The 14,830-nt window shown below is 40.2% G+C and overlaps 1 protein-coding gene across 3 annotated transcripts in view; it reads left to right on the forward strand.

Moving 5' to 3' along the window:
- Positions 1-3,663: 3,663 nt before the first annotated feature.
- topaz1 (testis and ovary specific TOPAZ 1) overlaps positions 3,664-14,830 on the forward strand; it is a 16,171-nt gene continuing 5,004 nt past the window's right edge. The window contains exons 1-16 of one of the 3 annotated variants that reach the window (XM_015048854.1): positions 3,664-4,270; positions 5,951-8,411; positions 8,492-8,541; positions 8,633-8,718; positions 9,703-9,749; positions 9,832-9,875; positions 10,063-10,121; positions 10,462-10,548; positions 10,840-10,897; positions 11,909-12,060; positions 12,158-12,250; positions 12,347-12,441; positions 12,542-12,605; positions 12,689-12,860; positions 13,501-13,601; positions 13,675-13,840. In XM_015048854.1, the coding sequence (XP_014904340.1) occupies positions 3,775-4,270; positions 5,951-8,411; positions 8,492-8,541; positions 8,633-8,718; positions 9,703-9,749; positions 9,832-9,875; positions 10,063-10,121; positions 10,462-10,548; positions 10,840-10,897; positions 11,909-12,060; positions 12,158-12,250; positions 12,347-12,441; positions 12,542-12,605; positions 12,689-12,860; positions 13,501-13,601; positions 13,675-13,840 (4,231 nt within the window). In that variant the 5' untranslated portion in view covers positions 3,664-3,774. Of the gene's footprint in view, positions 4,271-4,332; positions 4,654-5,950; positions 8,412-8,491; positions 8,542-8,632; positions 8,719-9,702; positions 9,750-9,831; positions 9,876-10,062; positions 10,122-10,461; positions 10,549-10,839; positions 10,898-11,908; positions 12,061-12,157; positions 12,251-12,346; positions 12,442-12,541; positions 12,606-12,688; positions 12,861-13,500; positions 13,602-13,674; positions 13,841-14,830 lie in introns of those variants that run through there. The other 2 variants (XM_015048855.1, XM_015048856.1) reach the window with 2 other exon arrangements.

The raw sequence follows: 14,830 nt of genomic DNA on the forward strand, positions 1-14,830 counted from the left end.
AAGTCAGCATGCTTGATGCGAATGACTATTTACAAACCTTTAAAGGAACAGTGAGTTTCTGTGAAGTTATTTTTGGTATTGTTCCCCCCACCCATCGTAGGCAGATGGAGGGATTTTGTTGAAAAGTGAGAAAGGCAAGTTTATTTGTACAAATCATCAGAGCAGCGAGAGGCTTACAGCCGGGGAAACAGTCCCTCGTTTGAGATAATTTTAGCTATCTCAAACTCAGACTTATAGATAGCATAAGATGGTAAATGTCCAGATATGAAGGGTTTTTTTGGGGGGGGTTTGTTGCTCTTATTCTCAGCTAAACAGTTTGTGACCTTGCTCAGACTGCTGGATCCTGATAAGCTTGGTGTCAGATTAGCTAAATCATTTTCTAACAAAAGGAGAAACCTGGAAAAGCACAGAAATGTTCCCTCTGTGAAGTTGGTTAAAATACAGCTTTTTGAAAATTTGAGAAATTTACTTCACTTTGTAAGAAAACTGACGAGTTGTAGCTTACTGAAGAGCACCAGCCTCACTTGGTTTTGCATCTTTTAAGAGTGCAGACTATGAAAATCCACTAATATAGCCTTGGATCCAAGGACATTTTAAGATAACTGAATTTGGACTATCTCAGCTGTTTGACTAGATGTTTCTTGAATTTTTTTGTAAACTCGATGTGCTATTGAATCATGTTTGCAGGGCAACACCCGAAAAATCCACACTTTCCCTTTAATTGTCTTCTTGTTTGCATTTTGGTGAGGAGTCACTAATTAGGTTATTAGAAATAGGAAATTGAAGTTGGAGGAAGTGCACCAGCAGTAATCTTCCTGTGTGAAACACAACAAGAGCTCAGATTAACTGTAAAATGAGAAAGTAAGACAAAAATAATACAGCAAACACAATTGAATTGATGGCTACTATCATATTAAGCAGTTACCATCAATGGAAACAATTTAAATGCTCTGTTTGATGCAAGAAGATTAATGTAATCTGCTTACCTTCCCTTCCCGTGTAAACAATTGTAGGTAATTGTGAGAGTTTGAAGGTTTATAAAACATTTTTTTCATAATCTGCGATAAAGTTTCTCAGATTGGAGTTTTCAGACTGTGCAAATCCGCTTGGGTCTTGGTCCCTGTTGGGCTAGCTGTTAGCTTCAAGGACCACGACCAGCTAATCAGGATTTATATTAAATGAAGACGTCAAGGGAGTTGCCTCCAGTAGGTAAAATAATGACCTCAGTTCAAACCCCCTGAACTATCTAATTTGTTTTTTTATCTTCCTGCTGCCAAAGTATTGCAGCCCGTTCATTCTGTGGCTTTTCAGCCTTGACACCGTCTTTAAAAAGCCAGGAATCCAGCAACGTAAGCACACTGTTAAGGGCGTAAAAGTCAGCAGAACTCCGAACCGGTGGACCCAGTAGTCCCTGTTTATGTTTAATAGCCATTGATCGATGTGTCTCTGTCGGTCTCCCCCAGAACAAGAATAAATATTTGCTTATTTTGGAAATTAGGCCCAGTTAAGCAGCTAAAATGAGCTGCTTAATGATTTCTGGGATTGGTTCATCACATTTATAGGTTGTTTTTTTTTTCCCCTCCTCCCTCTCTTGCTCGTAAATCCCGTTTTTATCATGCTGATAAAGTCTACATTTCAATGTGAAGTACGGAATAATTGGCGAATCTGCTGCTGCTCTTTTATCGCTCAGTTGAGCCTCGTGTGCGGCTCTGAGAGAGCAGTCAGGAAGATTTAAAGAGCTTCAGAGAAGCAAAATTATGAGTGACCGTTCTCCTCTCGTAGCGCTCCCTCTGCTCTTCACCGCGCTCTTTATCTCGTTCTAATCCCAACTCATTTCATATGCTAAGTAAAAGCTTATATCCCTCTTCACTGTACATACACACACACATTCCTCATTGCCCTGGTGTGATTATGAAATTTACATAGAGGCTTTTTCTTATTTTTTTATTATGTTCTAACTGAAGCGGGGGGCTGTGGGTGGTCCAACGCCTGGCAGGTGTTGAGAGGTAGGGCACGAACTCCCAGAACGTCTCATGTCTGGATTGTTGATGTGTACATCACAGGAGGAAGCAGAAAGTTCCTTCACGTCTGCCTGTTTCTGCTCACCTTGAATGGTTTCCTCAGATTCTCATTTGCATGTTCTTTTTTTTTTCTTTCTTTTTTTTTTCTCACCGCTGCCACAGATGAAGCGAAGATAGCAGCGAGATGAAGAGGCAGAGCTGACTCCATACCCCCAGGGGGGGCGGGATGCAGCGAGGTGGAACCACTTGCCTGCCTCCCAGTGGAGAGACGCTCCCACCATCAGAGCGCCATCTGCAGACTCGGTGGGGCGGGACAGCTGGTGTTGTGAATCAGGCCGCCGTAGTCCAGGGACCGGCTACTTCCCAACACCAGGGTCTAACCCTTGCCCCTCGCGCCGCATTAATCTCTCGCTTTCTCCATTTATGCATCATCCAAAGTCGCTGCTTTCTTTTCTACTCAAGTTGATTCCTTCTTATTTTAACTTTTCTTTTATTCCTACTCATCTTAAAATTTTAAACCCTCTATCTGGGTAGCAAAGTAAAAATGTTCAAAGTAAATGAATAAATCTGTATTTCAAAATTGTGTGTGTTTAAGTACTTATAAATGATAAAGAATTTATATAAATCACACCAAATTGAAAGTGCTGAATGTTAACTGGTTCCGGGTCAGGTCAGTCCTTTACAAGTTTGTTTGTGCTTTTTGTACAAACCATTTCTCGGCTTGCTTTTATTTGTAGTGACATATTTTGAGGAATTGTGGCAATAAATAATCATAAAATGCTCTGAACTCATGTCTTACCTACTATACGTGGATGTTATTTGCTGCAAACTTTGTAAAACAACCAATTTTCTTTAGTTCTGGTCCCATTTGGGCCAATTGACTATTTTTGAAAAATGACAGGTACCTCTAATGACATGACACCACAATAACTCAGGGTTTTCCTTTCTCATATAATCAAATTTCCGTCCAGTAGACTATTAGTAGATGACAGCAAATTAGTTTAAATCATCAGTTGTCAAAGGCGGACACAAATGGACCCATGGCTGATATTAAATGCCTGTGATGGCTTCTTTTTGTAGAAAGAAAGTCAAACTAAAATTGTGGCTGAATGAAATGCCAAACCTCCATGTTATTTCTGTGTCTTTAGCCACCATTTGTTGGTGGCTAAAGACGCCAACAAATAATAGTGCTGCTTGAATTTGAAATTGGATTTTTTGCCATTTAATTTATAAATGACTGTTTTGGTCTGTTATATAAACTCAATCTGTGTATCAAAAGTAATTATTTAATGGATACATAAATATTCACATACAGCTTTAACACGTGTAAATATTCTAATTATTTTCACGTTTAAACGTGTATGAAATTACTGGAATGTCTAAGGGTATTTATTCAGTGTAGTTTTTTCCCCCCAATATTACCTTAATACGCGATTATGTATTTAACAAATTATGTATTGACTGGAGGGCCTTGTTTGATAAAAGCTCTCATACGACCATTAATAATAATAATAATAATAAAAATGCCCTAATGAATATATTCTAAAGCAAAAATATGCAATAAAGAGGCTTAAGATCGTAAGAGCCTAGTACAGGATTAATTTCAGTCTGGACAGGTAGGCAGGTCAGAAAACGGCGAGGCTTTGTTTCGTCATACTTCCAACGAGACTTGTTACGCATGCGCAGTGTGGTTGGGTGATACATCTTGGCTCACCTTGAATATTAATTCAGATTGCGTAAGGTACGAACTTCCATGACAAGCGATAATATTGGAGTAGGGCCAAAACAAGCATTTATTATAAACTACTTTTTATTGAACACGTTTTTTAAAAACGTGTATTTAGTCGCGGTTTTATTGGTTAGCATGTTTCCGTCTTCTTCTAACAGGGTGAAACTGAACCGACTCGCCCTAAAAGACGTCGTTGGTCTCAAACTAGCTCCACGGAGGCGAAAAACCCCGAAGGCAGCCATTGACATTTCACCTGACTCCTCAAAACGACATCAAAATGTACTTTCAAACCCTTTGTCAGTGGAAGAGACCGCTTCTGTCTCTGGGGACCGAAACGAATCGAGCCAAACTGTCCCAGAACCAAAGAACTTGGAGAAACAAAACGATGCTCTCAAGGATAACCTTAAAGGAAAACTGAAGGGGAACTACGCTGTTACACAGAAAGCCAAGTGGAGAAATGACCTTCAGTCGTGCACAGGGGACAACATGGAGCATAAACGGAGCGGGTCAAACACTAAAGGCAAGTATGAAGAGAGAAAAACCAACAGTAGAAACAGACTGGGGCAAGAGACGAGGGTCTGCAGGGTTAGGTTGATGTGGTGCGTTTGCGCCGACTCGGACAGCCGAGTGAAGTCGACCACAATCTGAAAACAATCAAAATGCCCTCTCCGCTAAAACTGGCTGCCTGTAAGGCAACGGGAGGACAGGATTTGGGTGATTTTATCATTCATGAAGGGCACAGTTTCACCACAGGGGGGAATAGAGACATGTTTGGCAGCGTTGAAGGCAGGGATGGACAGGGCTCAGGGAAGGTTGAGGCCGCGGGAGGCAATCCGGGCTCCGCTGCTGCTGTCGGGGGACAAATGTCTGCAGGAACACCGTCAGAACCGAGCAGCCCAGCAAGTAAGGAGAACCTTAGGTCTAGCGTTAGCTAGCTCCATTGAGGTGTTTTTATCGAAATGCACAACGCATCTAACATTTTATCAGGCAGGTTAGATTTAACCAGCTGTTTTATCCATGCTTTTATGTAACGTGTGAGATGCTAATGCTAACAGTGGGGAAAAACTTTGAACATCTTCAGCCTTACGGTATCAAATATTAGAAGACGCCATGCGGAAGGTGATTGTACTAAACGTCAAGGGTCATGTTAAGATATGTGTCTAAATAAAACCTGATAAACACGATGGTCGTGGCAGTCAAGAAGTTTTATGACCGGGAAGCTGCCATGTTCTACATCCGCTTCCTGTTGTGAGATATTTCGATTTGAAAACTTAAGCATAACAGTTAGTTTGCTAAATATTGGTTCTCTGAGTTTTTAGAGTGAAATTAATTCTTATTATTCCTTTTGTTTACGTTCCTCACTGCTCCTATTGAAAAGCATTAGAGGATGGGCCATGTAGGGCTTTTTAGCTGTAGTGGGAAAGTTACCCAGATGTATATTTGCAGTTCTGGTCAGACGTTTACATCCGTCCATAGTTAGCATGAGTGTAAAATGAATTTATTTTGGGGGGTTTATTTTGTGTCTCTTAACAATTGCAAAAATTGTAAAGTTCTGACATTAGGCTAGCTGGATATTTGACCACTTTTCTTCTGAGGAGCAGTAATGGTAAGAAATTGGTTGTTTCTTTGGCACAGTCCCTACATTCATTCAGTCCATACATTTTTAAGACTTTAAATTCCCAAAATGTTGTTTGATCATCATTTGGTATCATTGTCCAATTGAAATCTGTAAATGTGACAAGTTTACCTTCTGATTTGAGGGGAAGTTGTAAGAAGTTGATGGATTTCCTCTTTAATTATTCATCCAATTCATCTTGACCACAGGTAGAGCGATAGCCCTACATAATGCCACAATGCCTGACTTTCAGTAAAGTGTGCCTTAGGTTTTCAAACCTTGACTTCTTTTGTCAAAGAAGTTTTGTCCAGAAGGCCTGAGGCTTTTCTGTGATTGAAGTGTATAAAAATATTTTTTTATTTCCAGACTTTATCCATTATCCCATTGTCTAAATGTTTAATGTTGGTATTTAACAAAATGGGACAAAAAAGTGTAGAGAATTGTGGAAATTGTGGTTAAAATAGCAACAACAAAAAACGGAAAGGAATTAACTAAACTGATTAGTTCCTAGTTGTTATCAGTGTCTTGGTGTTCAGATAATTACGGCCTTTCTCATTGGCTTCATTTGATATCTTTCACTTTCAGAATTTGTTCAGGATACACATCTGAACCTCTCTGAACTTGCTGGTTCAGAAGGGTGCTTAAGAAGATCCGTTGGAGCCTCCCTCTGTATTGTGTGCGAGGAATGTAAATACATTTCCTCCCGGCAGAGGACCTTGGGTAAGCAAAAGCCTAAAACCTCTACCCCGGAGTCCGGGCCGTCTCCCACTATGGTTAAGATCTACGGTAGGAAAAGAGCCGTTGAGACGGTGGAGAAGATCGTCGTGTGGATTAATGAGTACCCCAAAGTAACACTTTGCGACATTGCAGCAACATACGACATATGCAGTCATAATTGTGGCTACATTTTACCAGACGATCTTAAGAACAAGAAGATGCGTTGCTTCAAGCGGGACATGAGGGCTGGATTTCGAATTTGGCCCAGTTGTATAGGGCATAACAGTGAGCAAGGTGGTGAGGCTAAAAATAGCACCAGCAGTCCCAGTGTGCAGAGTGGAAACAGCATCTGTCAGGCTGAAAGTCTGACAGAACAACACAAACACCCGGAAGAAGGCACAGCATCGGAGGTCTCAACGCCTTCAGAGCATTTCTACAATGGCTGGACGGATGTAGACACCACTGCTACTGCTCCTTTCTTAAAAAGAAAACGCACAGAAGATGACGAGATCAGGACTTGTGTGTTGGACCAATATCAGCTGGACAATGCTGGACTTGAATCTGACCCGATTGCTTTGGGGATTCACAGAGACAAAAGAATGAAGCTTGGGGATGGAGTTGAGTGCAGCAGAGTTTGTAGCATGGCCTCGAAAGAAAACGAAGTAATCAGTAGACCTGATCAGAATATTTTCAGTCCCACTGAATATGATGCATTTCAAATGTCACCAGTGCTGTTCAGTGAGAATGATGAGTTGAACGTGGACGAACCGGAGCTTTTCACTTGCCAGAGAGTAAGGCCGTATTCTAGGGAATTACGTAGTTCGTGTGCGCGAACTTACAAGTCCTGGCCTTTTCCAAATAGTCAGCCGAGGTGTAAAGTTGGTGCTTCTGCCATAGCCTGTTCAGAGACGGGTTCATCACAAAGGAGCCCCATTGACTCTGTGACAAAGAATTCAAACCTGCCTAGTTCATCCACAGGAGAAAACCAGAACATGACAAAACTTAGGACAGTGCAACAACCTGTGCAGTCCGGAAAATCTGTAGCCCCTCTTCATTGTCGTTCCGTTCCATCTTCAGGCCCGGGTCAGCTTGGTATGGAACCAGACGGTGGAGCTGTATCAACTTTTCTGTTGAACCGCCTTGAAAGAAACGACTCCACCTCTACTACTACCACCCACAAAGTGCTCAGTCTGAGTGACTGGGAAGCAGCCTCTGCTTTGTCTAATTCATCAGATCCATCATCAAGCGGCCTTTCTGCCACAGTGTTTTCTCCACTCCCTTCAATGTTCCTATCAGGGAAAATCCAAAACACTCCAGGGAAAACAGTCAAGGAACCCCAACTCTCCACCTTCGGTCCTTTACCCTTTGCACTTCCAAACAACTCCTTCCAGAGTCTTGTATCCTCCATCGACTTCAGTTGTGACCAGAACAACAACGATGAATGTCTCCCAATGAAGAGCCCACCCAGACTGGAACCATATGACGCAAGTCCGTTCAAGCCAAAACATTTGTGCAACGTCCCCAGACAAAACTATGTGGACTTTGACTCCGATGGGTTTCTGCTTCCACCAGAGCTCTCCCCCATCACCTCTCCATATAGGCGCATTTTAGGGTGTACCTCATTCGAAAGCCTGGGAAGTTTGGAAGATAATGAGGAGGTTATGAACAAAGCAGAAACACCAACAGATTTTTACTTGGAGCAAGTGGCTAATGGCAACACTGAGACCTCCAGTACTTCTTCTGAACACTCCAGCAAAGAAATGGAAGGCGCTACAACTCCCAGTACGCTGACTGACATCACCGCTTTCAAATCGTTGTCTTCTCCCAGCAACACTGAAGTGCATGGTGATGAGGATATAAAGGAAACTTTAGATGACACAGAGAAAAACGTTGAGGACAGTAAAAGAAGTTTCAAGCAAGTTCCCTTGAGTCCTAAAGTACAGGCGACCGTTGGCTCGAATGTCCCGACTGAAGACAGCCTGTCTCCCAGCAGCCATGGTGAGGAACATACAGAAGAGGAAGACGAAGAAGAGCAGTGCTCTTCTACAGAAGAGGAGTCGAGCTCTTACGACACAGAAGACGACCAAAGAGAAGCGGAGGGGACCAAAGAACCGGAGACCGACGTTTTGGACGAGGTCACAGCTTACGAACAGGATATCTTGCTCGTCGACGTTGTGCAGGAGGATCCGGAACTGTTTGAAAATCTGCCAGAGAAGAGCCTGCTGAACCTGGGCCCCGTCAGGGACACCGCTCCTCCTAAAAAGAAACCAATCCCGGCAATAAAGTTTTCATTAAAGACGACTAGATCATCATCAGTGTTTGATCAAAAGTAAGGACTCCTGTGTTTCTACATCACATAAGCTACAAGTGGTTTCTCCCTGTACTAAATGAAAGATATTTGTGTTTCAGAGTGACAACAGTTACAGTTGATCTTCGTGACGACTGTACTGAAATTGCAGGTAGGAATTCTGGATACTTTTATGATGTTTTTGTGGGCATTTTTGAATGTTGTTTTTTACTCTATTTCATGAACAAACTAATATGTTACAGACGAGATGGAAAGCAGACCTTGGAGACCTCGGTGTAGCAACATAACTACCAAAAATCAAAATCCTTACCTTCAAAGCGAACATCTGGTAACGTAACTGGAGGGAGTCCTCTTGCTCTTTATTGTGTCTCAAGAAGAGCACATCATTGCAGAGATAAAGAGCAAAATGCTTTACATCAGTATAAAGTTACATTTTATCATTGATTCATCACGCAGATTTCACTACGAAGATTTGTTGAATACATTTAAACTGAATTGAAGTGGATCACTGCTTTTCAGTTTTTTGGTCAAAATGTCTCGGTATTAAATCAACCGTTTTTGTGCATTTTAAAAACTATTTATATTCCTTAAAATTTTTTTCTTCCCAACATTTTGTCACATTGTAACCACTAACATTGACGCATTTTATTGTTGATTGAATGTGACGGATAATGTGACAAAGCATAACTGTGATGTTATGCTTTAACCCATATTTATCACTATGGGTTAATAATTTGTCTCGACCAGCTTTGAAAAGCCAGTGACGGACATTTTTTCCAATTTTCATTACAAAATAACTTAATTACTGTCAGATTGAATGAAGAGTACTTTTTTTTTTTTTTTTGCAGCATCTGACAGTTTTTTTTGTCACGTTTGTCCTCCATTCATCTTCCCATCGATTGTAACTTGCATCCCTGTTTAAGAAAAGCGCACCACTGTATGATTTACCACCTTTTTTTGGGGGGGGGGCATACATACACTATTTTTTTATGGTAGGATAGAAAACTAATTTTTTGGTTTCATCCAACCACATCACCTTCTTCCACGTCTGCCATGTTTTTTCTGACTAACTTCACGCAGGATTTCATATGGCTTCCTTCTTGCCACTCTTTCAGAAAAGTCAGATTTGTGATGTGCAGATGATTGTTGGCTTAGGGTTTGTATTGGTACAGCTACCCCATAAAATTCCTAAAAAAAAGAAAAAATCCATTGAGGTTTCTGATGTTTTAATGTGACAAAATGTGACACATTTAAGTAGATATGAGTACTTTGTCACTGTAGAAGGTTATCTAATTTGCATGTTTTCAACCAGGGCCGATCTGATAGAAACAACAGTAAAATGGATGGATCCCTGGAAAGGTATTCCTTCACACAATTCACATGCTGAACTTTTTCAATACAGATAAATTAGTGTTAATCTAATCTGTGTCTGTTTGGTCAGTAATTTTGGTCGACTCATCCATCCACATGTGACCTCAAGAATAGGTAAGTGGGAATAAGAAGTTCAAATGTGATCTTTTCTTTTTCACTGAGTTTTTATTTAAAGTATTTGTGTGTGTGTGTGTGTGTGTGTGTGTGTGTGTGTTAATTTGAGCTGCTAATAGGAAGGTCAGATCCAGCTTTGCCTAAAGTGAATAACTCCTCATATCTGGCTCTTCTGCTCCTTCCACAGGACAGTGTATGAAAAGCCCGACTAAAATGACAGATTTTAGGCGTCAGAAATCAAATGAAGTAAGTATTTCTATATTGTAAAAAATGGCTGCTTTAACTCTATTTTTAACTCTTAAATAAGTGAATTCTACAACAATGCATTTCTTTATTTGGTTTAAAATGATCCAACAAGCCATCATTTTGATACAACCAACAAAACATAATTTGATCTGATATGAATTGGCACATTTTTGTTTTTATGCTTCAAACCTAATTTCTGCTTTTGGAATATATGCGTTTAAAAAAACCCCCCAAAAGCAACAAACAATATTGCAATTCATTCGGCTCACTAAATGACTGTTTTGCTGTCTCTAATGTGATGAACTCCTCTGTTTAATGGAGCAAATCTTCTAATCCTCAGTACTGTAGACAGTACTTCAGTGAATCGCTGTCCTGTGGCTTCAAAATGTGTCGCTTCCAGCATCTGCCGGCGGAGGGGGACGAGAAGGTACGCCCGGCGAATCGCCTTCGTTCTCAGCTCAGACGCTTTGTGTCGCAGTAGGAATCCACTGGACCTCTATAGAGACCGTTCATTACTTCCTCTGAGAAGGAATCCATCATTTAATTTCACCATAAATTTTTTTTTTCCATGTTTAAATTAAAGGCTGCTAGGTTTGCATCCCTGTTTAGATGTTTGTTGATCACAGGAGGTATATCACCCTCTGCTGTGCTGTTGGTGTCGTTGCACATTTTCAGAGCCTGTAAACGATTCCTTTTTTGTTTTTCCTCTCTCTTCTAGTTCTGTGTTGAAATGGTGACGAAGTTCGCCAAAAATCCAGCGTGCCTCCAGAAAGCTGGTCAGTATCCTTTCAATGCGAGTTTTCATTTTTCCTCAAACAGCTGTTAAAGTGCTCTGCAAAACGGTTTTGTTTTTCCTGGAAGCCCCCAAGTAAAACAATAAAACAAAATTAAAAAATAAGAATAAAACAAGACCAAGACAATGCAGCAAATAATTGCGTCCGATACTCCTAAATAAAATCCAGAGCACCAAATTGTCTTCAGAAGACATTTTATTAGTAAACTTGGTCTATTTCTGTGTAGCTTAATCTCAGTAAAAGCAACAGGTTTATTAAAAAGAATTGGTGAACGAACAGAATCATGAAGATCAGATTTTCCAGCAGACAGATGGGAGAGGATCCCATCATTAATTTAGAAAAACAACACAGTTGTTTTGAGATTGAACGTCTCGCATTGTCATGTTCAACTGATCACCAAAGAATTGAAAGTTTTTGTTTTTATTTTTTTTTTTTTATTTTTTTTTGCACAACTGTAAACCTGATAGCTGCAGAGAACCTTCACATATCAACAAATTTGGGCTGTGTGGAATAAAAAGCAGAAAAAAACAATGTCAGTATGCTGCAGGTGATGTATGAGACACAGCTGAACCTTTTCACCTTGATGCAAAACACTTTTATGTCACCTAAATGCATCATTTCCATTATGTTTTGGGATGTTTTTTTCTATATTTTTAACTGCGCCAGAGTTCACTTCAGTCGAAGTCGAACAGAGACTTAGTTTTTTAGACGGACAGGAATTCACTTCTTTTTTTTTTTTTTTTTTTTGTGCACATCAGAATTTGATTGCACGTTCACACCTCCCCAAACCTTCTAGGTTTTTATTTGTAAAGCATTTTGAAAGCTGTGCTTTGGTTTTCAACTGCTTTCTAAGGATCTGTTACAGAAAATCTCAATTAAAATACATTGAATATGTTTATAATGAGACAAAAAAATTCTCATAACGACTGCAAGGTTCAGTGAAGTTCAGAAGCATGTATGTTTTTTTGTTTTTTTTCCACCTGCCCCCTGCAGGTGCTGTGTTTACCGGGTACTACCAGAACAGCCCACCGGGGGCGTACTTCTCCATGCCGGTCCTCCTCACCCTCCTCTGGGCTCTGCTGAAAGCCGGCATGGTGTCCAACGTCTTCTCAGTCCTCCGCATCAGCTTGGCCCACAACATAGTGGTCAGTGCAGCAGTCACGTATGTAACATAATCCATCGTGTTGCCTAGGAGACTGAGGGGAACATCGCGCGATTTAACCCTCTCCTGTCCTTCTCCAGCCGGGCCACGAGTTCCTGCTGGCCCTCTTTAACTACGTGAGGGACAAGGATCTCATGAGCTTCGTGCCTGAACTGATGCAGCTCACTTTCAAGGTGTCTCAGTTTGTTCATCCTCGGGTTTACTGTCAAGTCTTTATTTCTGTTTTTTTATGTGAACGGGGGAATTTTTTCTGTTTTGTTTGACAACAGATGGCCGGCGTCGGTTTGGAGCTGAGCTTGGACTGCATAGACAACGTAAAACACAGCCCCATGTTTCAGCAGGCGACTCATCACAACTCACACAAGTTAGTAACACTTCAGGTTTTACTCATGGTTTTAGCTTCTGTAGTTCCTAAACGTCTGTATAATAATGTAAAAAAAAAATTTTTTATTTAACTCGTTTAGCTCGCCTGCCTCCACGCAGAATCCTGAGTATCTGAATTTAGTGCATGGGATTGTTGAAATAGAGGTTAGTTCTGTTTTATTTTTTGGGTTATCCTTAAGGATTACACCGTTTCTTGACATATTTATTCATATCATCCATTCTGTCAGCTTTGTGCCAAGCAGGAAGACTGGAAACGGATGGGAGAGGTGTACAGGTCCGTCTGCCAGTTCAGCCAACACCAGAACCAGGTGGAGCGCATCAGCGGTCGCATTGCTATAGCGCTTCTATCTGAGAGCAAAGACAAGGTCTCACTGCCTTTCGCTGCTTTCGCTGAGTCAGGTGAACATTCTCAATTATATATGTGTTAAGGACTTGATACTCTTCCGTTTTATGTTTAAATGCACAGTACACTTTTAACTTTTTTTTTCATTGTAGAAAGTTTTGTCCTGCTTCACTACCTTCAATTCCATCATAAATGTGTGCAGAACTTTGCCGCTATTCCTCTAATGTCGCAAATTTTTGCAATTTGTGGTGTTTCCATTGGATAAGAAATTCAATTAAAATCACGTGTGAATAAGTTTGTTCACGCAATAAGTCATGAAAAAAAAAAAACTTGATACTGCAACTACTTCCTGTCTGCTTCTTCTTCATGGTTTGTGCCAGTGGCAACATCCGGTTGTAGATCATGTGTTTCCATTGCAGTTCTGCAAAATAAACCAATTCCAATACAGCCGGAAAACCACCTCATCCTGTCGGCAAAACTTTTTTATTTTGAAAAGACTGTTTTTTTGGGGAGGGAGGGGGGGTTCCTGAAATTGGCATGTTTCCCTTTAGCAAATTTATTTTCAGAATGCCAAATTTCATAATTATATAGTCAATGTAAACGCAACTACAGTTGGATAATTCATATAATCCCGTTTGTGGCAGAAAATGGATACTAGGCACCGTAATGATTGCAAATTTTTCTTTGTTTTATCAGTGCGCCAAAACGAAAGTGAGGAGAACCTGGTGAAGACTTTTGTGGGCCGAATCGGAGTGTCTTTGATGTTGAGATACCACAAAAATCACCACTGGATTAAGGTAACAAGCCGCTCCGTTTCTCTCCTGCGTTTCTCCAGCTTCCTTTCGTTCGGTTAATGATGTCCACATGCAGGGCCGCAGAGTGGTGGAGGTGATGTCCGCCTTAAAAGTCGACTACACAACGCTGAAGAGCTTATTTGGGAACGAGGACGGAGCGTCGCGCTGCTGCCTGATCACTGTGGCAACAGAGCTCTTCCTCCTGAGTGGGAGCGTGGAGGGAGCGCTAAGCACACTCCGAGGTAACGCTGCCTGTCCGGACTCTCTTCAGATCTCAATTATAACTGAAGGTGATCCTCTGTGGCAAATCAGCTTACAGTTGGCTAAATATAAAAAGAAAAGTAGGTTGGCATTCGGGGTGCAACTTCAGTAATCAATTCTGCTGATGATTAATCGATTAATTGGATTCAAAAGTAGCACATTTGTCGGATTTTTATTTAACCACAAACATTTTTTTACACAATACTAGAAATACATTAAAAGATGCACAAAAAAAAATACACGAAAATTACTATTGTATTACCCAAAAACACAGCATGTTTTAGTTTTTACACTCAATCATTTGTGGAAAAGGATCCCAACCTACAGCTGAAGAAATGCTTCTAACTACATACTTAACGCTAATACAATGTGGGGCTAATCTGTTTTTAGATTAACCAATTAATTTGGTAGCAAAAGGTGCTTAATAGTGGATCTTATTTATTTATTTTTACAAAGTTTGAACAAGGTAAAGCTAAAACTTTGCCACTTGGAGTTCTGGCCAAAAGATATTAACAATTTTTATTTTTTTTTAATGCAAAGTGTATGTAGTTTTTTTTTACAGTTTTCACTTAATTACTAAGTGTTTTCTTATTTCAACAAATGGCCTTTTAATAATTTTGTATATTCCAGTTAATTAATTGATTACAAAATTAGTTGAAGGATATTTCAATAATCAAATAATCATGATTAATCGTTTCTGGCCCAGTTGGCACCTCATTTTGTTGCAAATTTAGTGCTGTGAGATGCAGCTCAACAAATTAAAACATCATCAGAGCTAATTAATTTTATTCAATACAAAAGGTGAAGCTCAACATAGATCAGTTTCCCATAGATTTATTTGAGTCATTTATTTTGGTTGATCATGACTTAGAGCTGATTTTTAAAAAAAAAAAAAAAAAAAAAAAAAAAAAAACAAAATAAAGCTCTTTTATTTTTTATTTTAAATTTTTTTGGGCCAAAAAAAAGGGCTT

Source organism: Poecilia latipinna, unplaced genomic scaffold (assembly GCF_001443285.1).
Source record: "Poecilia latipinna isolate Pla-1442-1.1 unplaced genomic scaffold, P_latipinna-1.0 Scaffold907, whole genome shotgun sequence".
NCBI classification, from domain to species: Eukaryota; Metazoa; Chordata; class Actinopteri; order Cyprinodontiformes; family Poeciliidae; genus Poecilia; species Poecilia latipinna.